This window comes from Hemibagrus wyckioides, linkage group LG17 (assembly GCF_019097595.1).
Source record: "Hemibagrus wyckioides isolate EC202008001 linkage group LG17, SWU_Hwy_1.0, whole genome shotgun sequence".
In the NCBI taxonomy this organism is placed as follows: domain Eukaryota; kingdom Metazoa; phylum Chordata; class Actinopteri; order Siluriformes; family Bagridae; genus Hemibagrus; species Hemibagrus wyckioides.
The window spans coordinates 10,245,670-10,268,148 of record NC_080726.1 but is presented as its reverse complement, the minus strand read 5'-3'; the positions used below and the strand labels follow the sequence as shown (position 1 = coordinate 10,268,148).

General features: G+C 39.0%; 1 protein-coding gene across 2 annotated transcripts; it reads left to right on the top strand.

The window, feature by feature from the left end:
* The first annotated feature begins 1,466 nt into the window (after nucleotides 1–1,466).
* Nucleotides 1,467–18,973, top strand: rtn2a (reticulon 2a). 2 transcript variants are annotated; one of them, XM_058412823.1, is made up of 10 exons: nucleotides 1,467–1,630; nucleotides 4,656–4,709; nucleotides 5,976–6,455; nucleotides 8,369–8,557; nucleotides 14,173–14,380; nucleotides 14,477–14,615; nucleotides 15,483–15,552; nucleotides 17,769–17,815; nucleotides 18,149–18,207; nucleotides 18,323–18,973. In XM_058412823.1, exons 1-10 carry the CDS (start codon nucleotides 1,600–1,602, stop codon nucleotides 18,396–18,398), a joined length of 1,353 nt encoding a protein of 450 aa, XP_058268806.1. In that variant the 5' UTR covers nucleotides 1,467–1,599; the 3' UTR covers nucleotides 18,399–18,973. The 2 variants fall into 2 exon arrangements, with proteins under 2 accessions (XP_058268806.1, XP_058268807.1); XM_058412824.1 differs by lacking the exons at nucleotides 1,467–1,630; nucleotides 4,656–4,709; nucleotides 5,976–6,455; nucleotides 8,369–8,557 and adding an exon at nucleotides 10,989–11,124.
* Nucleotides 18,974–22,479: the final 3,506 nt, after the last annotated feature.

The following is a 22,479-nucleotide window of genomic DNA, read 5'->3' as shown; positions in this document are numbered from 1 at the left end:
ACCTTTTAAACTCTTTAGAATCTTTAAATACTAAGCTTTAAGCTTGATCCATTCACAAGAAACAGATAGAGCTGCCCCTTTTTATCTGTGCGGCTCAGGAGAGATCCGTTCAGCTGAGTGCTCTATAACATATCACAGTGTATTGCATTTAGTCTGATCTAACACTTTAGGACACCCAGTTAGGACACATCCTGCTAAACACCTGAACAATTAGTCTTTTGCTGTTTACTAGGGGTGTAACATGACATGCATCATGACTCTATATACAAATGTAAAGAATAATTGTGGAAATAATCAACATCAGTATGCTATTAAATATGCATCCAATGCAAATTATTTGCACGGTAACTTTGGAGCTACATTTAAGGCTAAAATGACAGAGGTCTGCTAAAGAGCTGCTGTAATTATGTTACAATTAACCATTATTTTCCCAGCTCAGAGACTTTGTTTGTTTATCCAAATTTATTTATTTATTTATTTATTTATTTTCAAAGATCTTAACCATGCAGTTCAAATTGTTCACAGTATTAAAACCTCTGTTCACAACAATTTAATTAATTTAATTTTGTAAACACAAATCATAATCATAATCTTTTTTCAAATATAACATTTCCGGAAAATTAATTGAATGGAATTGTGAAAACACATTGATCAAAGGGGAATATGTCCTCAGCCACACTTAAGATAATGTATTATATATACATACAAATATTTACATAAAAGTGGTGGAGACAACACTTGCTGGACTCATCAGCAGTTTGGCCATCAGCTTGGTTAGAGGTTTATGAGGTGAGAAACACTATGGCATTAAGCACTGGACGTTGCTCTGTCTGAGTAGAGTCTACGAACAACTTAAGGACTAAAGCAAGGTAGGTAAGTGAAAATGGAGCAACATTTTCTTGAAGAAGCTCAAACTGAACAAAGTAAAATCCTTGAAAAAAAAAAAAAAGAATTCTTGGATGATCACATGTTAATTACAATTATAAACAGTGTTAAGTCATTCAGGGTGTATTATCCCTTTAATGTCCTATGTGACCGTTTGGTAGAGTCACTATATTTCATTAACAATTTTTTTTAACTTAACCCAAGCCGACTGGGCAGCCATTTGATAGAGGCCTATATTTAAATAATTATGGGGTCTGTTAAAAAAAAACAGTTATATATTGTTGTTATTATTGACCGAATTAAATAAATAATGCAAAGTAAGAATTTTTCCATTGCTTTGGACATTAAAGGGTTAAAAAGAATAAGAATTCACTTGGTTCAATGGATTGCCGAATGCAGCGTCGGAAAACGATTTATCCTTTGCATTTTATTTAATGTAGTGCCAAAGCACTCTGTAGACTGTAACAAATCACACCCACAAAACGTGCAGTACATACCAATCTGGCAACCCATAAAAACAGCATGAGGTAGCGCACGAGCCACCGGCGCGTTATAGGATGGGTTGAGAGGAGGAGAGAAGGAAGGAGGAGCGGAACAGCAGAATGTGAGGGATCCGGCAAGAGGAGAAGAAATCCAGCGGATGAGTGAGCATCTGGAGGGCGCTGGAGGGGGGAGAGAGAGGAGCGGACAGGCCCAGCAGCGCCTTGATGGAGCATGGGTCAGGTTTTAGGATTCTCCCACTGCAGTGAGTGTCTTTGTTTCATTGCATCAGCGGCATCCTCTCCTCCATGTACATGCTGTATTCTAGTTATGTTTATTTAAACATGCACACTCGCGTACTAAACAGCATGTTATACAGCAGTGTATACTAGAGTACTAATTAGTATGTCAATATAGTGCGCAAAAAAAGGCATGTTATTTGGCCTTACATGACAACTTTTCATTTCCAGCTGTCTTTGTTGAAAAATCATCATCCTCATCTCCTCCCTCCCCTTGTAAAGATGCCTAGTTTGGCTAATTTGTTTGTGTTGATGCTCTAGTGCTGATGTTTGCCACTGTACAACGTGTATATATGTCAGGAGCACATCCCTTATATAGAAAAATGCATAAATAGCAGTCTGTGTGCCTTTCCCCCCTCCTTGTGCTGTCCTAGTGTTTTATTATTTGTTTTAATGTACATTGAACTGTACTTACGGGTGGGTCCATGGGTGCTGTGTATGCTTTGTCTCACTTACAGTAAGGCCTCTCCTATGCATGCAATATACAGAGCAGTGTATCCTGCTTATTAACTGGAGCCTTTCATATTTAAAGCAACAGGATATCATCAAATAGCACTACATTGTTTAGATATTTAAAAGACATCATTAATATTTAGAGTAAAGCTTTGAATTGCACTTTCAAGTTAAAAGGTGTACCCTTGATAGTACCCTTATCCCATTCCAACCCCAGTATAAGCTACTAGAAAAGGTTTATAGTTTATAGCACTATTTTTCTGTGCATGTATCTCTTCAGTTTTTTTCTAAGACTCAATGTTAAAGTTTTCCCCTGATCTTGTGATATATGCTTGAATGCCACTTTATTGTTATTACTGTATAGCTCCCCCTTTCATACCATCTGGCTGTAGTTCAGTTTCACGTGTGTAGGTGCATGAGTAGTACTAAGAACACATTAAAGTCGAGGTAACTTTCGTCAACTGTTGACTCGTTTTCTTAAACCCAGAATTATGCACATGACATTAAACTTTATTGCTTTAGATACGTATTTATACACTGTATTGCCAAAAGTATTCGCTCACCCATCCAAATAATCAGAATCAGGTGTTCCAATCACTTCTATGGCCACAGGTGTATAAAATCAAGCACCTAGGCATGCAGACTGTTTTTACAAACATTTGTGAAAGAATGGGTCGCTCTCAGGAGCTCAGTGAATTCCAGCGTGGAACTGTGATAGGATGCCACCTGTGCAACAAATCCAGTCGTGAAATTTCCTCGCTCCTAAATATTCCACAGTCAACTGTCAGCTGTATTATAAGAACGTGGAAGTGTTTGGGAACGACAGCAACTCAGCCACGAAGTGGTAGGCCACGTAAACTGACGGAGCGGGGTCAGCGGATGCTGAGGCGCATAGTGCGAAGAGGTCGCCAACTTTCTGCAGAGTCAATCGCTACAGACCTCCAAACTTCATGTGGCCTTCAGATTAGCTCAAGAACAGTGCGCAGAGAGCTTCATGGAATGGGTTTCCATGGCCGAGCAGCTGCATCCAAGCCATACATCACCAAGTGCAATGCAAAGCGTCGGATGCAGTGGTGTAAAGCACGCCGCCACTGGACTCTAGAGCAGTGGAGACGCGTTCTCTGGAGTGACGAATCGCGCTTCTCCATCTGGCAATCTGATGGACGAGTCTGGGTTTGGCGGTTGCCAGGAGAACGGTACTTGTCTGACTGCATTGTGCCAAGTGTAAAGTTTGGTGGAGGGGGGATTATGGTGTGGGGTTGTTTTTCAGGAGCTGGGCTTGGCCCCTTAGTTCCAGTGAAAGGAACTCTGAATGCTTCAGCATACCAAGACATTTTGGACAATTCCATGCTCCCAACTTTGTGGGAACAGTTTGGAGCTGGCCCCTTCCTCTTCCAACATGACTGTGCACCAGTGACCAAAGCAAGGTCCATAAAGACATGGATGACAGAGTCTGGTGTGGATGAACTTGACTGGCCTGCACAGAGTCCTGACCTCAACCCGATAGAACACCTTTGGGATGAATTAGAGTGGAGACTGAGAGCCAGGCCTTCTCGTCCAACATCAGTGTGTGACCTCACAAATGCGCTTCTGGAAGAATGGTCAAAAATTCCCATAAATACACTCCTAAACCTTGTGGACATCCTTCCCAGAAGAGTTGAAGCTGTTATAGCTGCAAAGGGTGGACCGACGTCATATTGAACCCTATGGATTAGGAATGGGATGTCACTTAAGTTCATATGCGAGTCAAGGCAGGTGAGCGAATACTTTTGGCAATATAGTGTATTTATCTGACAATAAACTCGAAATAGTTTTATGATATTATTCCACTCACACTTCTCTGTTGTCTCATAAAGGTGTTACCAGGAAAGCATTAAATATTAACGGAAAAAGTTCTAGATATTCAGAATAACAGCCATTGTTATCTTTTATCCCAATCATAATGGACAAATAATTTTCAAATATTTATTTTTTAAAAAGTATTAGGTATTTTTTTGGGGGGGGGGCGGGGGGGGGTTAGGGGGGGCTTGGTGTTGTGCTAACCACCAAGCACTATGGCTTGGTGGTTACCACATTTGCCTCATACCTTCAGGGTTGGGGTTCAGTTTCTGCCTCCATTATGTGTGTAGCTCAGGTTCTTCCTCCAGGTACTCTGGTTTCCTCCCCCAGTCCAAAGATGGGCATTGTAGCTTGATTGACATCTTTAAATTGTCCATAGTATGAGATACAGTATAGGTTGTTTAGATACAGTTTTGGATACAGTATGAGATTTAGTATGATTTGTTTAGGTCCATTATGAGATACAGTATGAGTTGTTTAGATACAGTATGAGATGTTTAGATACCATTTTAGACACAGTATGAGATACAGTATGAGTTGTTTGGATACAGTACGAGATGTTTAGATACTGTTTTAGACACAGTATGAGTTGTTGGATACAATACGTCTCTTGGCAGTTGCCAGAGTAATGTCAGTAGCATGGTAATGTTTGTATACTGGATAAAGGATTTGGGAATAACTTATGTCCTTCTGTTTCAGAGGAGTTTGGCTCTGTCTCATCAACACCTGACTCCACTCCTCCCTGTACAGATGGTAAGGATTACTTTACTTTCTAGAGTTAAATCTTGAGGTTATATATAAATATATCTACTGTATATGCATATAAACCTCTGTATATTATTTCCTGACATTTCATCAGTAATATCTCCTGACAAAGGCTTAGAAACATGAATAAATTTAGACTATTTCACAGAATTCCCATACTGTGGCTCAGGCTCACTTTGTTAAACAACAGACTGTTGAGCTGTGGAGAGCTGTGGGAGAGTGAGAGCTAACACTCACTAGCAAACTTGGTAACTTGTTTTACACAATATACACTATATTGCCAATGTTTTGGGACATCTGCCTTTACATGTACATGAATTTAATATGGAGTTGTCCCACCCTTTACAGCTATAACAGCTTCAGCTCTTCTGGGAAGGCTTTCCACAAGGCTTAGGAGTGTGTTTATAGGAATTTTTGACCATTCCACTAGAAGCTCAAGTTCCTCCACACCAGTCTTGCTCATCCATGTCTTTATGGACTTTGCCTGTTGGAACAGGAAGGGGCCAAGCCCAATCCCTGAAAAACAACACCTGAATTTAGTGATTTGGAGGGGTGTCCCAAAACAATATAGTGGCAATATAGTATATATAGGAATACTGGGCCCAAACTCCCACTGTGCAATGGGAGTTGGCAATATATAGTTACCTTACTGTTGCTACTGCTTGGTTTACATCTGTAGGCTAATATTATTTGACTTAGCAATTGCTAAGTCAGCTTAGCAAATACTTAATGATGTGTTATGGTAGCTGTCTATCTTAGCTAATGATGCTAAATGTGAAGGTGCACACACAAATTGTAAGCTGACTGAAGAAGTATGGAAAATTTATTTATGGACCACTTCTTGTATTTTGTTCACTTTTTCTGATATTTCAGTATTAATTTGTCCTTTGTGCTATGATTACTGTGCATCTTTTGATCTATAGTCATAGCACACAGTCACAGCTAGCTATCTTACCACAGCACTGCAGTAATGCTGCCAGCTAAGTAGTTAGCTTAGTCAGTGTTACCTCTCCATCAGGTCAGCTAATATTAGCCTACAGATTAAAACCAAACACTATTGAACAGATTTGCTTTGACCTTGAGTATTTCTCTTCATTATATGCCATATTAAATCACTGAACTAATTGGGATTGTTTGTAAAACAGATTGTTCGATCATTTGGTGGATTTTTACCGTCATATACAGACCTTTTCTGCTGCTCTATGCTGCTACTCCTACACCAGCACTGTTATTACTACTCCATTTCTGCCCTAGGTGGTAATGAGGAGTCAGATTTCCCGGAGCTCCTAACAGCACGGGAGTGGTCTGAGGATGAAGAAGGCCCTGAAGATGACCTCAGCAGTTCCTCCATGTGGGGGACCCCCCGGCAGAACTCCTTCGAGCTCACGTTCTCATACATTGCCTTCTCCGAGGGCGAGAGCTCAGGGCGGAGAGACTCAGGCCGACGGAGAACGGGAGGGAGAGGAAGACAAGGCTCACTACGCCGTATGGACACTGTGGAAACCTTTTTACCTCCAGACTCACCCGCTGTCGAGTGGGACCCCCTTGCCTTTATGAGCGGAGAGGAGGAGCAGCAGGTTGTAGAAAACCAACTTCCTGAACCAGTGGAGAGCCACAGTCGAACTCTAGAGTCATCCGATCAGGGAATAGAGTATGTTCGTGATGAAGAATTACAGGGAGAAATGGAGGAGATCACATTACAGGAAACGTGCTATGTTACAGATAGCTATGAAGGTACGACATCACATCTCAGACCTCACTAAGACTATGATGAGTTTAGGAAAAAACAGTTATATCTTAGTATGCTAGGCCTTATGTATAATGTATGATTAGACATTCATTCAGCTGATAAAAATAGGTATATGTGCTTTATTAAAATGTTTATAATATATAGATATGTGTGTGTGTGTGTGTGTGTGTGTGTGTGTGTGCACCTAAGCTGCCGGATAATTTCTGACTGGTGATCTGATATGATTCACACACTACAGTGTAAAACTAATCACATGACCTCGTCTGATTCACTCAGATACACTCTTACTCAACCAACCTGAGGACAGTTGTAAAAATCAAACAATAAAACAATGATTGTATTAAATATTAACTACTTAAAGCAAAGGATGTCAATATTTTATACAATTGTATATTACATAAATTGCTTAATATTGCCAGGCATTAGTAAGATCAGTAACACTATATGGCCAAACGTAAGTGTACACCTGACCCATCACAACCATATGTGCTTGTTGAACATCCTGTGCCAGATTTGTTGCTATAACAACCACCCCTCTTCTGGGATAGTTTTCCACTAGATTATGGAACATGGATGTGGTCTTGATTGAGCCACAAGAGCATTAGTGAGGTTGGGTGCTGTTGTTAGGCAAGAAGGCCTGGGGCGCAATCAGTGTTCCAGTTTATCCCAGTTGGCAGTTACAGTGAAGGGAAATTGTAAAGCTGCAGCATATACAAAGACAAGTCTGTACAATTGTATGAAAACCAGATATGATCGTGAAGGTCAAATATCCACACACTTCTGACCATACAGTGTATGATATACAGTAAATTATGGATTAAAGTCTCTGCCAACATGGTTTTAAATGTTAAAAACTTATTGTGATCTTGAACACCTGTCAGTTAATAGGTATTTACTAAGCAGAGTATTCAATAAATACTGTACAGATTATTAGCTACAATTTCATCATACCCATAATAAGGTAGAAAGGGGTTGGAAGCACTTCCACTAAACTTTTGTGTAGGGTATTTTCTACCCTTTAAGGAGCACTGAGGTGTAGAATTATTAGATTGGGTTTTATGTGCACTTGATTGCTGCACACAGCCGCTCAGGTGCACTAACCTATAGTCCTTATTATACAGTTTCTGGTTTATAGTAAGCTTTAAGTGCATACTATCATACCACACCACAACATCTCCAAGCTAATTAAGCTTTTACAGCACTGAGTACAATAATCAGGATCCAGTGCTTAGGATTATATTATCTCATTCTAGTCAAGCCACTTTGGTAATGACCGCTGATTCATTAGTGCACTAAATATGGTGGATACAAAATCCTGCCAGATGCAGGTCTGTTCTTGCATCAGTTACTGTAATGTAAGGAGATGACAGAAGTATATGAAAAAATTTTATTTGGATCACATACTGTAGTTACAATGAAACATTGACAGTGACTTTAAATAAATAACTCGCATGAATGTGTAGTATATACCTAAATAGGTATAGCAGCAGATCCTTTAAGTCCTGTAAGTTGCTAAATACAGGACAAAAAGGATACTTACAGGACTTAAAGGATACTTTTGATAGATACTGACCACTGCAGACCGGGAACACCCCACAAGAGCTGCAGTTTTGGAGATGCTCTGATCCAGTGGTCTAGCCATCACAATTTGGCCCTTGTCAAACTCACTCAAATCCTTACGCTTGCCCATTTTTCCTGCTTCTAACACAAAATGTTCACTTGCTGCCTAATATATCCCACCCACTAACAGGTGCCATGATGAGGAGATCATCAGTGTTATTCACTTCACCTGTCAGTGCTCATAATGTTATGCCTGATTGGTGTATATGAGACATAAACTCAGTTTATGTCTTGTTTTAATTCTGATAGCTGATTATCCACTTTATCAACTCCACAGCTCAACAGCTTCATGCATCAGAGCCATATGTTGGCACGGAATCCACAGCCACATTACAGACTGAGGAAGAAGCATCACAAACATCAGAAATCCCCATTGATCAAAACACTCAGGAAGAGCCCACCAGGGAACAGTGGTTCTCTACACTTAACCTGTCAGAGGGGCTGACGATACACATCCAGATCGCAGGTAAGACTAAACATATATACTAAACATTAGTGGTCAAACAGTGTGGTCCATTTTGAAGTGGTGAAACATGCACAGGGCACTTTGATGGGTTCGGGTCAGAAACATTTACTTTAAAGAACCTTTGTGAAAGGTCAACATTGAAAAGGGGTCCTCTTGATATATATATATATCCCCTGTGGATTTTGTACGTTTGCCCACTGACAAAGAAATGATCAGTCTGTAATTTTATTGGTAGGTGTATTTGAACAGTGAGAGGCAGAATAACAACAAAACAATCCAGAAAAACACATTTCAGAAAAGTTCTACATTGATTTGCATTTTAATGAGTGAAATAAGTATTTGATCCCCTATCAATCAGAAAGATTTCTGGCTCCCAGGTGTCTTTTATACAGGTAAGGAGCTGAGATTACAGTAGGAGCACTCTCAGGGAGTGCTCTTAATCTCAGCTGGTTAACTGTATGAAAGACACCGTCCACAAAAGGAAGCAATCAATCAGATTCCAAACTCTCCATCATGGCCAAGACCAAAGAGCTGTCCATGGATGTCAGATTGTAGACCTACACAAGGCTAGAATGAGCTACAAGACCATCGCCAAGCAGCTTGGTGAGAAGGTGACAACAGTTGGTGCGATTATTCCCAAATGGAAGAAACACAAAAGGACTGTCAATCTTCCTCGGTCTGGGGCTCCATGCAAGATCTCACCTCATGGAGTTTCAATGATCATGAGAATGGCGAGGAATCAGCCCAGAATTACACTGGAGGATTTTGTCAATGATCTCAAGGCAGCTGGGACCATAGTCACCAAGAAAACAATTGGTAACACACTACGCCATGAAAGACTGAAATCCAGTAGCGCCCACAAGGTCCCCCTGCTAAAGAAAGCACATGTACAGGCTCATCTGAAGTTTGCCAGTGAACATCTGAATGATTCAGAGGAGAACTGGGTGAAAGTGTTGTGGTCAAATGAGACCAAAATCCAGCTCTTTGGCATCAACTCAACTTGTCGTGTTTTGAGGAGGAGGAATACTGCCTATGACTCCAAGAAGACCATCCCCACCGTCAAACATGGAGGTGGAAACATTATGCTTTGGGGGTGTTTTTCTGCTAAGGGGACAGGACAACATCACCGCACCACATCAAAGGGATGATGGACGGAGCCATGTACCGTCAAATCTTGAGTGAGAACCTCCTTCCTTCAGCCAGGGCATTTTTTTCATATTCCAATCAGATATTGCCTCTTCCAATCAGAGTTTGTGTGTATTTATTAATATTGTGTTAAAGTGCTGATATTACATCACCATATCGTCAAGCTCTAGTCTCTTATTTATGGACTTGTTTTTATGAATAGAAATTTCAACATAAATGCAAAAATCTGAATTTGAAGGTCATTACTTTGAATTGGTGTTATCCCATCTGCAATTGAATTTTGAACTGAAATCTGAAGCTGACAGATTTCACACTTACAGATGTGTGACTGAACATTTGAAATTCAGAATGAAGTATGAATATAATCACTTTGTGAACAGCTTACATTCTCTTCTTTAACCAAGGTTCAGTCGAACACAGAACCTGTCTCCCCTTGCCTTTTTATTTACAGTTCAACATCCATCATTCTTATTCAGTTATACTCATCAAATGTACTTCATAAGAGGGGCTGTCAAATATTCTCTGCAAAACACTGGTTTGGCTGCAGCTTTTCCTTCCACAGTTGACTGCACTCGTTTAATCAATTAATCATAGCTGGTTGTTAGTGCTACTCTTATTCAGCTGGATTGAAATCCTTTACCTATGCTGGCACTTTGTGAACAAGCCCGGAGACCCAGATATACACAAAGCACCAAAGTCAGCACACTCAGCAGAAGACATAGGGAGGTTTCCCTTCAGGTTTCCCAACGCTAGTTAGAAGTGAATATGTTTTAGCGGACGAAGCATTATTTGGTCTCCATAGCAACAGTCCCTAGAGATTGCTGGTATGGTGCTCTAATGGTGGGGTCCTGCTGCTTGCTTGAATGTTTGCACTCACACACACAGTAGAGAGAGATGGCGTGTGTACATACAGTATGCACATGCCAGATCCAACATGGTGGCTGTACAATAGAAGACAATGAAATATTCAATATGGCTTCTCTTGTTACAATCTTTAAAGCTTACTATACCCAGTGGAACTATGCAATAAATACACCATTCTACACCAATACAGGCATTTTCTTTTGTATGACATCATCTGCAACTTCAGGTGACATACTACATGTCCTTGCTTGTATGGTTTGTTATTGATACAGAATACTTGTCTGTATCTGGCGTGTCTCATTGTCAGTCGTTCATGATGTGTATGCATGAGTGTGCCTCTTTGTCCCCCTCTTGTGTACGCATACAACCACCTCTGCCTCTGTCTTCTTGGCTGGGGACGGCCATGATGGTGCTATGCTATTTTTAGCCAGAGGGATGGGGGGCTGTCTTTAGCAAAGTGCAGGCCAAAAAAGCTCCATCGCTCTGAGCACAGCAGGGAGACAGAGACAAGCAGGAGAGGCCTCAACCTCCAGCAGCTCACGAAATGGCCAGCAAAGGTGAGGAATCCTGAATGTACACAAAAAATATTTACTACTGAGAAAATCTAGTTTCAGTTCTCTACTGATTGGACCTGCTTTGGGAACATTTCTCTCTTGTGGCAATGCAGAATTTGCAGTTGGGTTTGTCTTGTTTGTTTTTTTCCCTCACTTCTGCCTGTTAGTTGGAGAAGATAAGTGTGTAATGCTGCTATGAAATAATCCAAATATCAAAGGATTCAATCAAGAACTTCTCGTGAGTGTATGTGTGTGTACATGGGTGTATGTGTAGACTTGATGGGCGTGTTTAAAAGGATTAAGGGTTGTATCTGGCCTTGGTGTTATCTTTCTGTCATTTCATTAAGCCATAAATATAGAAGTACACAATGCGATATAAATAAAAGCAGGAGGCTGTTATATTGTCCTACTGTTACTAACATCTCAAGCACAGCTCTGCTTATCTACTGCACTGTGTTTTGATTTAACCTAAATTTATACTGGACATCCTTCTTCAACCAAATGTAAACAACTTCTAAATTTATAGTACACAAGGCTCCGGATGTTGGAGAAGGAACGTCCAAAAGCAATGCTCTGGGATTAGGTCCTTGTGCTGTGTGATTGGAGAATGAACACTAGGCCAGGTTTCCCAAAAGCAGTTGCTTACTCAACCAATTAATAATGCTTTGTGGAAACTCAGCACAAATCTGTAGCCTTCTCCAGAGCAGTGCAAAATCGTGTACTAAAAAGAAAAAACACCATTATAGATACATAACCAATCTGAAATCTCTGAAGTGTAGCGAGAACATAAGTAATCTATATTAACTTTGAACAAGCCAGGATTTAAAACTGAGAATGTTATCTGAGAAGCTGTACTAAATGAATCATGTGATAAATATCACCATGTAGAAAGAGTAGAATAAATGTTCTCAAGTCATGATGATGCAGTACCAAAGCTTACCTATGCATTTACGGTGAATTCTGATTGGGATTAGATATATGACCTATAGCTTGGGACTATATGAGTGTCTTTAAAAACACCAAAAACTGGCCAAGAAATAATTGATATAATGTTTAAGTTGCCCTTATCACATGCAAATCACATGATATTTAAAGATATTGTCATACTTTATTCATACAGCAGATCTGGAAGCTATGCAAGGTCATAGATTATAAACAATCATTATTGTATTGTATATCACATATCACAATATGCAGTTTGCTAACATTTTAAATGAAATGAATTAATCAAGCAAACAAACAAAGCCATGAAGTTCTTTCTGTTATTATATATTTCTATTTTGTAGCTAACATTTATACATTTAAAAAAAACAAAATAACAAACAATGAAGAGAAGGAGAAAAAAATGACAGCTTTTACAGAAAAAATGATTTTAAAAAGTGATAGTAGGTATCAAATATTAAATGGAAAATCCTCAGATTCTAGAAAACACTGTAAATCAAATAGCAAATTAAAGAACGAAATATCTTTATTGTTGACCAAATGTGTATTCCAATAGTTTTTGACATTTTAACATTTCACATATATGAACAAGTAAACACCAGTCATGTTATTAGTGATTTCTGACTGGGCTTTAATGTGCACATGCATAGACAGAAGGGAGTGTGTAATGACTGAAGTACGCCACGTGAAATTAGCCTGCAGAGTCACCTGCTTAGACAACAGGCAGGTGTATGCCAACTCAGTGTCTTACAGTAGCTGATTATAAATGTTCAATCTGCTGTTGCACTCCGTCACTCATGAAGGCCAGGCGTGAACGGCATTACCACTGAGGTAATTCGCAACAGATTACTGAGGTGTCATCTTCATGTCGTCTATTGGCTGTCCCTCAGTAATCCATCCAGACAGGGAAAAGTGGTTAGAATGCCATTAATAACATTCACACATTGTGCATTCCTCTTTTGGAAGTTGAATGGCAAATATCATCACAAGGATCCAGTTAAAAAAAATAAATGAATCATAATCACTGCAATATAATATCTTAGGTGTCCCACCCAAGATTTTCTTTCCATGAGTCAATCAAATCAAGGTGTCTGAATGCAGGGAAAATCTCACTGTGTGAATGCAAATCTTGATTGCATGGTGGCACCAGACTTCAGTTTGGAAACTCTGAGACAGGCAGGGTGTTGAGAGGGGGCTGGATGCTGTTAGAGTTCTGCCAACAGGTGCTTTTGTAGCTATAGTTAAATTCTGCATTTCCCACCCTTTCTTTGGAGGCTATATCTAGCCCCAGGGAACCCTAAAGTCTGTCCTAAGTGTTCTTGTTCACTCTGCCATATGCATGAGAAATATAAGGGGTGGGATTAAACAGAATGGATTTTATATAATGCATTAACAGTGTAATATGCTACCCCTGCATGTTAGCTTATACTTACATACACCAGGCATTTTATCATGTATATTTACTATTTAGGGCATTTAATAGGTATGCAGTTATACCCTCATTTGTCTTATCCACTGAGAGACTACCATAGGACTACCACCTTGGAAGGCCATTCAGGTTTTTGCTGTGACACTAACATTGTCCTGCCCTATTAGTGCCCTTGTCAAAGCAGTAGATCAGTGTTGCTGGAACTTTAAATCACCACAGTGTCACTACTGAGATGTACAACAGTCCACCAGCCAAAAATATGAATCCCACAGTGCTGTTACAGCCCGAACCCTTATTGACATTGATGTAAGGCTAGAGGATGATTTCCCTGAATTGTACACTTATAAAGTGGTCATCGGAGAGGTAGTCCATCAAGGTTGGTTTCTAATAAAGTGGTTGTGAGGTAAAACATCTATACAAATGCTGTGGTGTCTGATCTTATACTCTTAAACCAGTGCAACATTTACTATAATGCCACTGATACATGTCGCCACCAAAGTAATATCTGGTCAGCAGTCAAACTATGTTGGTCAGTAACTGGATACTTAAAGTGTGAATGAATGATTTTTTTTCTGATTAAACTATTCCTGTTGTTCACAAGTGAGAGCTGTACCATGGCCTCCTTTAATAATCTACTATGCATTCTTTTTCTCTGTCTTCATGTCCCTGTCTCTCCTCAGTATTGGATCTGATCTATTGGAAGGACACTGAGCGGACGGGCATGGTGTTCACCGGCCTGGTGGTGGGCCTGCTGTCTCTCTTCCAGCTCAGTATCATCACTGTGCTCTCCACTCTTTCGCTGGCTATCGTGTGCTTCACCATTTCTGTCCGCATCTACTGCAACCTGCTGCATGCTTTGCAGCTCAGAGATGGAGCACACCCCTTCCAGTGAGTCTTATTTTTTCCGTCACTTAGAGACGGTAATAAGGTATGTTGTAACTTTGGATACATCAGGTGAGTCTGTTTTGGATTTATATTCTACAGATCTTATCTAGATGTGGACATTGGTCTATCTGGAGACCAAGCTGAACACTACATGCAGAGAGCTATATTCCTGTTCTTTGCTGCTCTGGACACACTGAAGCGCCTCGTCTTTGTAGCTTGCCTGTTTGACTCTCTTAAGGTGAGATTCATACACTGAAAGAAGGTTGCACTTCCACAGACTAGTTATAGCCTGTGGGAATTGGTGTAGTAACAAGCATAATTTGTTAGTTAAACTTGGTGTATTGCTAGTCTGGCTGGATTTAGACCAGTTTATTTCCTTTTGTCCAGTTTTATCTCTATAACGTTCAAACTGCCTGTGTAGTGGTATTTTTGTACCCGCTGTAGTACAACATTCCATGCACCACCTATTAACACCCTTCTGAGCACAGGCAAAATGTTACTTCTCTGACTTCAAGCGAAGCCATACAAATCCACTTTAATTAAATTAAGTTCAATTAAAAAAGTGCTTTTCTCACAGCTATGTTTTGCAGATATACACAGTTAAGTGTTCTTGTAAAATACATAAATAGGTTAACCAAACATACTAATAATTAGAATTCTCATACTAATCATACTATTTTTTGTCATGAAAAATAGAGCCCTTAAAGTGTTTTAGGAGACTCCTTATATATTCTGCCATTCTTCTAGCCATCTTAAAGCTCTGCACCCAGCACTGTGTTCAGTCAGGCAAGGGAACACTTTTAGCAGGCATCGAATCCTTGGGCCCTCATTCTGACCTGAGTGGTATGTGACATGGGGCAGTCCAAAAGTAGAGGGTTAAGAGAGGTTTCTAGTTTCAGTTGGTTGTACTGGAATAAACACACTGACTAATATTAAGAGAGACTCCTGTTGTTGATTGACAGGCTCATCAGTGGATGATATCATCTTCCATCACAAATCCCTCCAAAGACCAGGGTTTGGTCATAGTGGGACAGTAACTTGAGCCTCGTGTGTCACTTTGAACGTTTATGTGTATTGGTTAAATGAATTCCTGCTTTATTTGCAGTTCCTGTTGCTGATGTATCTGGTGACGTATCTGGGAGCTCTTTGCAATGGCCTTACTTTGCTTATTATCGGTATGACCACACCTCTGTTTATTTTATGTCAAACAATATTTTAATGCTGTGAGAAATTATTTCTTTGAATATTTTCATTTTTAAAAAGAAGCATTTAAAACTTATACTGTAGAATTAATATGGAAATACGTCTATACTAACCAGTGTATCCTACTTTTTATTGGATTATTATTATCTTCTGCATACTGTCACTATATCCAGATATGTTTTTCAAACTGAGAACAAAATTAAAAGAAGGCAGCATGTAACTGTGCCAAATTTTTTAAATTTGATTTTTAATTTTTTTTTAAATAGTACTAATTTCTAATTTAAAGTGACTTTTAATTTGTTTTTTCTTTACTTTCCACACAGTTAATAAACCAAAACATGTTTCATAATATATATATATATACAGTGAGGGAAAAAATTATTTGATCCCCTGTGGATTTTGTACGTTTGCCCACTGACAAAGAAATGATCAGTCTGTAATTTTATTGGTAGGTGTATTTGAACAGTGAGAGACAGAATAACAACAAAAAAATCCAGAAAAACGCATTTCAGAAAAGTTCTACATTGATTTGCATTTTAATGAGTGAAATAAGTATTTGATCCCCTATCAATCAGAAAGATTTCTGGCTCCCAGGTGTCTTTTATACAGGTAAGGAGCTGAGATTACAGTAGGAGCACTCTCGGGGAGTGCTCTTAATCTCAGCTGGTTAACTGTATGAAAGACACCGTCCACAAAAGGAAGCAATCAATCAGATTCCAAACTCTCCATCATGGCCAAGACCAAAGAGCTGTCCATGGATGTCAGATTGTAGACCTACACAAGGCTGGAATGAGCTACAAGACCATCGCCAAGCAGCTTGGTGAGAAGGTGACAACAGTTGGTGCGATTATTCCCAAATGGAAGAAACACAAAAGGACTGTCAATCTTCCTCGGTCTGGGGCTCCATGCAAGATCTCACCTCATGGAGTTTCAATGATCATGAGAACACCGAGGAATCAGCCCAGAATTACACTGGAGGATTTTGTCAATGATCTCAAGGCAGCTGGGACCATAGTCACCAAAAAAACAGTTGGTAACACACTACGCCGTGAAAGACTGAAGTCCAGTAGCGCCCGCAAGGTCCCCCTGCTAAAGAAAGCACATGTACAGGCTCATCTGAAGTTTGCCAGTGAACATCTGAATGATTCAGAGGAGAACTGGGTGAAAGTGTTGTGGTCAAATGAGACCAAAATCCAGCTCTTTGGCATCAACTCAACTCGCCGTGTTTGGAGGAGGAGGAATGCTGCCTATTTCTCCAAGAAGACCATCCCCACCGTCAAACATGGAGGTGGAAACATTATGCTTTGGGGGTGTTTTTCTGCTAAGGGGACAGGACAACCGCACCGCATCAAAAGGACGATGGACGGAGCCATGTACCGTCAAATCTTGAGTGAGAACCTCTTTTCCTCAGCCAGGGCATTGAAAATGGGTTGTGGATGCAAAGAGGAGTGGGCTCAAATTCCTTGAGATGTGAGATGTGTGCAAACCTGGTGGCCAACTACAAGAAATGTCTGATGTCTGTGATTGGCAAACAAGGGTTTGCCACCAAGTACTAAGTCATGTTTTGCAAAGGGGTCAAATACTTATTTCACTAAATAAAACGCAAATCAATGTATAACTTTTTTGAAATGTCTTTTTCTGGATTGTTTTGTTGTTATTCTGTCTCTCACTGTTCAGATAAACCTACCATTAAAATTACAGACTGATCATTTCTTTGTCAGTGGGCAAACGTACAAAATCAGCAGGGGATCAAATAATTTTTTCCCTCACTGTATATATATATATAGTGTTGGGGTCAAATTGACTTTTTGACTATTGTATTTTTCAGAGGTGCATTTAATTTTTTTTTCTAGATTCATGCCAGCCAGGTCTTTATTATAGTATATTTTATTATACAAGTTATAAAGACACTTTCATTGGTAAATGTGATCTAGTAACTGACTTTTGTGTATTTTTTTCAGTCAGTTTAACCGGAACAGTACCATTGGGTCCAAAGGATGAACATAACACAAGACACATTTAGCTTTAAGATGCCCAAATCAATAAATTAAGGAGTTCAACACATTATGTGCTGTCAATAGATACAATTAATAGATACAATAGGATTACAATTAAAGACAGTATGTAAAAACAAAAGCAAAGCTCTAACACCATTGATTAGGTGAAATGGATTTTTTTCCCCCCACAGGCGTGATTGCGGTCTTCTCTGTCCCCCTCTTCTACAGCCGACACCAGGTATTATTTATATTTTTCTCGTTTAACTTGCCTTGTTCCAAATACGATATGTTAGATGTTTGGTGTCTGATCACAGAGTTTGATGTGCTCTGTAGAAGATGCCAGAGTATGTGATGTTAAATTGACTACAGGCTGAAATATTTCCTGTGGGCAGTTTATAGTATGGGCATACACTGCAATGTAGCATTAATATTATATTTTTCAGCATTTCTAGCTAGAAACTATGGTTATGCAGAGCAAAAATACTAGTTTTTATTTTAAATAACCACTCTAAGAGCTGCCAGTATGGTCCTATGACATAGATTTTGACAGCTCTTTGAACTTTCCACTAAGGAAAAAGTGGACAACTGGGTTTCAAAAGTTCAGGCTCATGCTGACAACATTAAGGACATGTGAGTGTGCTTATTTATTTTTGCCTCTTTAACCACAAATTCATAAATGTTAAAAAAAAAATGATTGGAGTGAATTTGTTCAACAGTATTGTGACTTTCTCTTTTTCCAATGCAGCCTGAATCGATTGGCCCAGGGTGGTGGCCCTGCCCCTGACCCCACCCCAGGTGGCGCCAAACCCAAATCCCAGTGAGGAGTCTCGGAGGTGGAGTGAAATAAAATTAGGGCGGAGCAATAGGCTGTCACTCTGATGTCTTAATCAAGTCTGTTTTTTCGGAGCACCACTTTCAGATTTACTAGAACAGGGACTAATGAAATACTGTTTAAGAAAGAGTGCATGGAAGGAGTGGAGGTAGCATTTGTTTTTTGAGAGTTTATAAAAGGACTGTTTTGATGCATGATGAGATTCTGCTGGATCGACAAACAAAAGCAGCAGGGCCTCTAGAACAATCAGTGGATTTCTGAAAGTTGTCTGGAAAAGAGGAAATTGACGACATCAACAAACCTACAAAAACCTGAACCTATAAGGTGGTGCACAAGAATATTTAAACACAAGAGACTGGAGTTTGCACTATGATGAGCCAAATCCAAGAAACCCCAGGACCAGTTTACTGAATCATCCATCACATTTGACAGTTTTAATGAGAATGGCATGTGTATATGTGTGTACACGTACATATGTGCAATTATGATCTTGCAGATTTATCCTGTTACATCCTGAGATATGAGATCTATTAAAACTCCAGTATCATTTTCTTTTTCCAACAATTTCCTTTGTGCTATTTGAATTCCTCTTTAAAATAAGATGTTTTTCTTTTAACATTGCGTTATAGTGAAAAGACGTACATCTGTCTGTACTCTTAGAAAAATTGGTTCCTTGAGGGTTATTTGGTTAAATAACGGGTTCTAATCCTTCCACTGTATTAGACACACACTCTGTACACCACCACCACCTTTCTGAAACCCTCAAGTGAAACGTTCCTTATTGAGATACACTGCAGGTCTAAAAGTATGTGGCCACTCAACCATCACACCCACATGTGCTTTTTTGTACATCCCATTCCAGATTTACTGTAGTCCCCATTTGCTGTTGTGCTCCTCTATTCCAGGAAGGCTTTTCACTAGAGTTTGGAGTGTAGCTGTGTTTATTCAGCCACAAGAGCATTAGTGAGGTCAGGCACTGATGTCAGGTGAGGAGGCCTGGTGTGCAGTCAGTGTTCCGGTTCATCTCAAAGGTGTTTAGCAGGGTTGAGGTCAGGAATCTGTAACACGCCACTTGAATTTTTACAACCCAAGCTTGGAAAAACTTGTTATTCACAGGTCCATTATCATGCTTAAACTGGTTTTAGACTAGTTAGTTCCAGTGAAGGGAAATTATAACAGTAGTAATTGTTTGAAAGCTACAGCAACGATAACAATCTTCTTACATTTGTATTCGAAATTGGCTGAGAGTTTGTCCACCATTTTTTTTGAGCTGAGAGGCTTTAGAAAATATGCTGTCATTTTCAATAAGGGAACATAGTAAGCATCAATGCTCTTGTTTCATGTGGTGCTTTGTGGGATTTTTTAATAGGGAGTGAAAGCCTAGAAGGCTTTTATGATTATGACGCCCACTAAAATTTCAGACTATCTGATCAGTGCCCTGATTACTGAACTAGGAAGCTGACTGAGACCCACCCGTTCACTTGTGTGCTTCCAACAGTTTGGCTTTCATATGGGTGTGATGCTCATGTGTCCACTTACTATTAACCATACAGTGTACCATGCTCCTGAAGTATCCCCTGTCCTTTACATTTCAGTGTTTTCTCTGCTCTAACACACCCCCTTCAGTACACACTAGATTAAATAGATCTCTGTTCATCTATTGCGAATAAGGTGTAATATTTACATGCATAAAAGTAGTAATGAAAATGCTATACTTCCAAAGTGTAAACACAAAGCTCTAAATTGAAATGAAAATTCAAGATCTCAATGTAAAGCACACGATGCAAACATCTTCAATCCAGACTGTAAGTGGAATGATGAATGTCTACTCTAAGTTACTGCTGAAGTTTAGACCTGAGACCTGATTTGTTCGACTCCTTTCACATGGTTGAAAACTCTGGTATGATTAGGATTACAGTGCATATAATGTGTCTAAAGGAAATCTTTACTTATCTTAAATAATAACTTTTATCTGGAATAGGCATCCAGTGTTGCTGCCATACTAATAAAGCTCACTCAGTGCCAGATGTGATCTAGAACAGAGATAGTGACTCTTCTGTGTTGTAAACTCGTTCTCATGGAGTCAACTCTGAACTATGAACACAGTCATTGCATATCGATCAAGCTTCTCCATCAAACCTTAAATTGGGCCCTTATCTTTGTTGCTTGCCTTAATTTTTATTACAAACTTGATCTGAACTGTGTTGGGAAAGATCTGGGCCTGGTTTTGAACAGCTTTCTACAGACACAGCTGTCTGTTACAGGTAGCTCATTAGAGGAATACAGTAGTCTAATTTATGCTGTAAGAGTGCTTTAAATGTAAATGGAGAGATATTGTGGTTGCTTGCTGTGCCCACCATTCTGTGCTGCTTTTTTAAGCAATCCTCATATTTTCCTAAAATAATAAACTAAATGCAGTAGCAGTATTTAACTCAGTTAAATGATAAATTGTTCTGTATCTCACAAGACCCTGCACAGCAAAATCAGCAGTGTTACATTTACACCTAGAACAGTCTTGGAGGACTGGAATACAGCAAAACTGATTTATTTTCCTTTTCAAAGACACCAATAGCTGTGTTAGATCAGGAAAATCACCAAACTTGGCTGGACTGCAGCTCTCTAGGACTGGAGATGGATACTATGCTGTATAAGTGTTGGGAATGTTACTGTATGTACACCTCCTTATCTCTTCTTTTATCCTAAAATCCTAAATATAATCTTTTTTTTTTGGTTGTTGTATTTTTTAAAAAGCAAAGACAAATCTTGAAATTTGCAATAATATGTTGGAAATAAACATTGAAGTGGTCTTTAAATTACAAGGGTTTTTTTTCCCCATACATTTCATACACTATGAATTCTATTTGTATTATAATATGTTCCCCTCCTGTTTATGTTCCTGCAGGTATAAAATATTAATCTCTAGTTCTTATTAATAAATAAATGCAAAACACAGAGTCTCCACCAGATGGAGACACTCACACACACACACACATTTGAAGCGAACAGGTTCTCTGTCAAAATGGCCCACGACCTACACACACACGTGTTCAGTGCAATATTTTATATGCACGAATTTGTATCCTGATTAGAAAGAGCTATTTTATTGATCCTGAATGGGAAATTATGGTGAGAAAGCAACCAAACAGCACAGTGTACAAATGAAGCGATGCACAAAGGAGCTCTAATCAAATAGTAAATAATTGCCAAATAGATGTAAAAAGTAAATGGAAAAACAACACATTTCATGTAATTAACTTGAAATTATGAAATTTCAATAGTGCTTTTAACAAAAGTAATCATCTATATAGACAGTAAACCACATTGTGACATGATGTTACAGAAAAATAACTCTGGAGTGTACTGTTTATTATTATTATTTTTCTTTAACAGCAGAGCCGCATGATATTTATTTTCTTAACTAACATAAATATTTTTTTAATTAATTTACTTTTAGGCAGAACTCCTATTTACTAGGTGTTAATAATACATATTTTTGGAAAGCTTATATCATAAAATAGTACTATCTATCTATCTATCTATCTATCTATCTATCTATCTATCTATCTATCTATCTATCTGTCTGTCTGTCTGTCTGTCTGTCTGTCTATCTATATGTACACACACACACACACACACACACATATATATATATATATATATATATATATATATATATACATGCAATGCAATAAATCTTTACACTGGTTGTTGATGAAAAATTTGTGTTGTATTTGTGTAGTATTTAACAGCAAATTAACAGATATGATTATATAAATTTGCACATCTTAATAATTCTTAGGAAGTAAGTTGCAAAACAGTATTGATGCACACTTTCAACAGGTTACATTTCTGATCCTTCTGATTATGAGTGAAAAGGCGCTTATCATGTGTTACCTGACCCTGAGGAAACACAGCAGCTCACGCGCTTCTTTTCAAACCTTGTGATGTAAAAAAAAAAAAAAAAAAGCTGGGCGGGGTTAGGCTAATTAGAATTGATTTAAAGCTTTTGATAGGAGGAAAGGGACGGGGGTGGGAATATTCAAATAAAGCAATAGTTTAAAGTGCTCTTT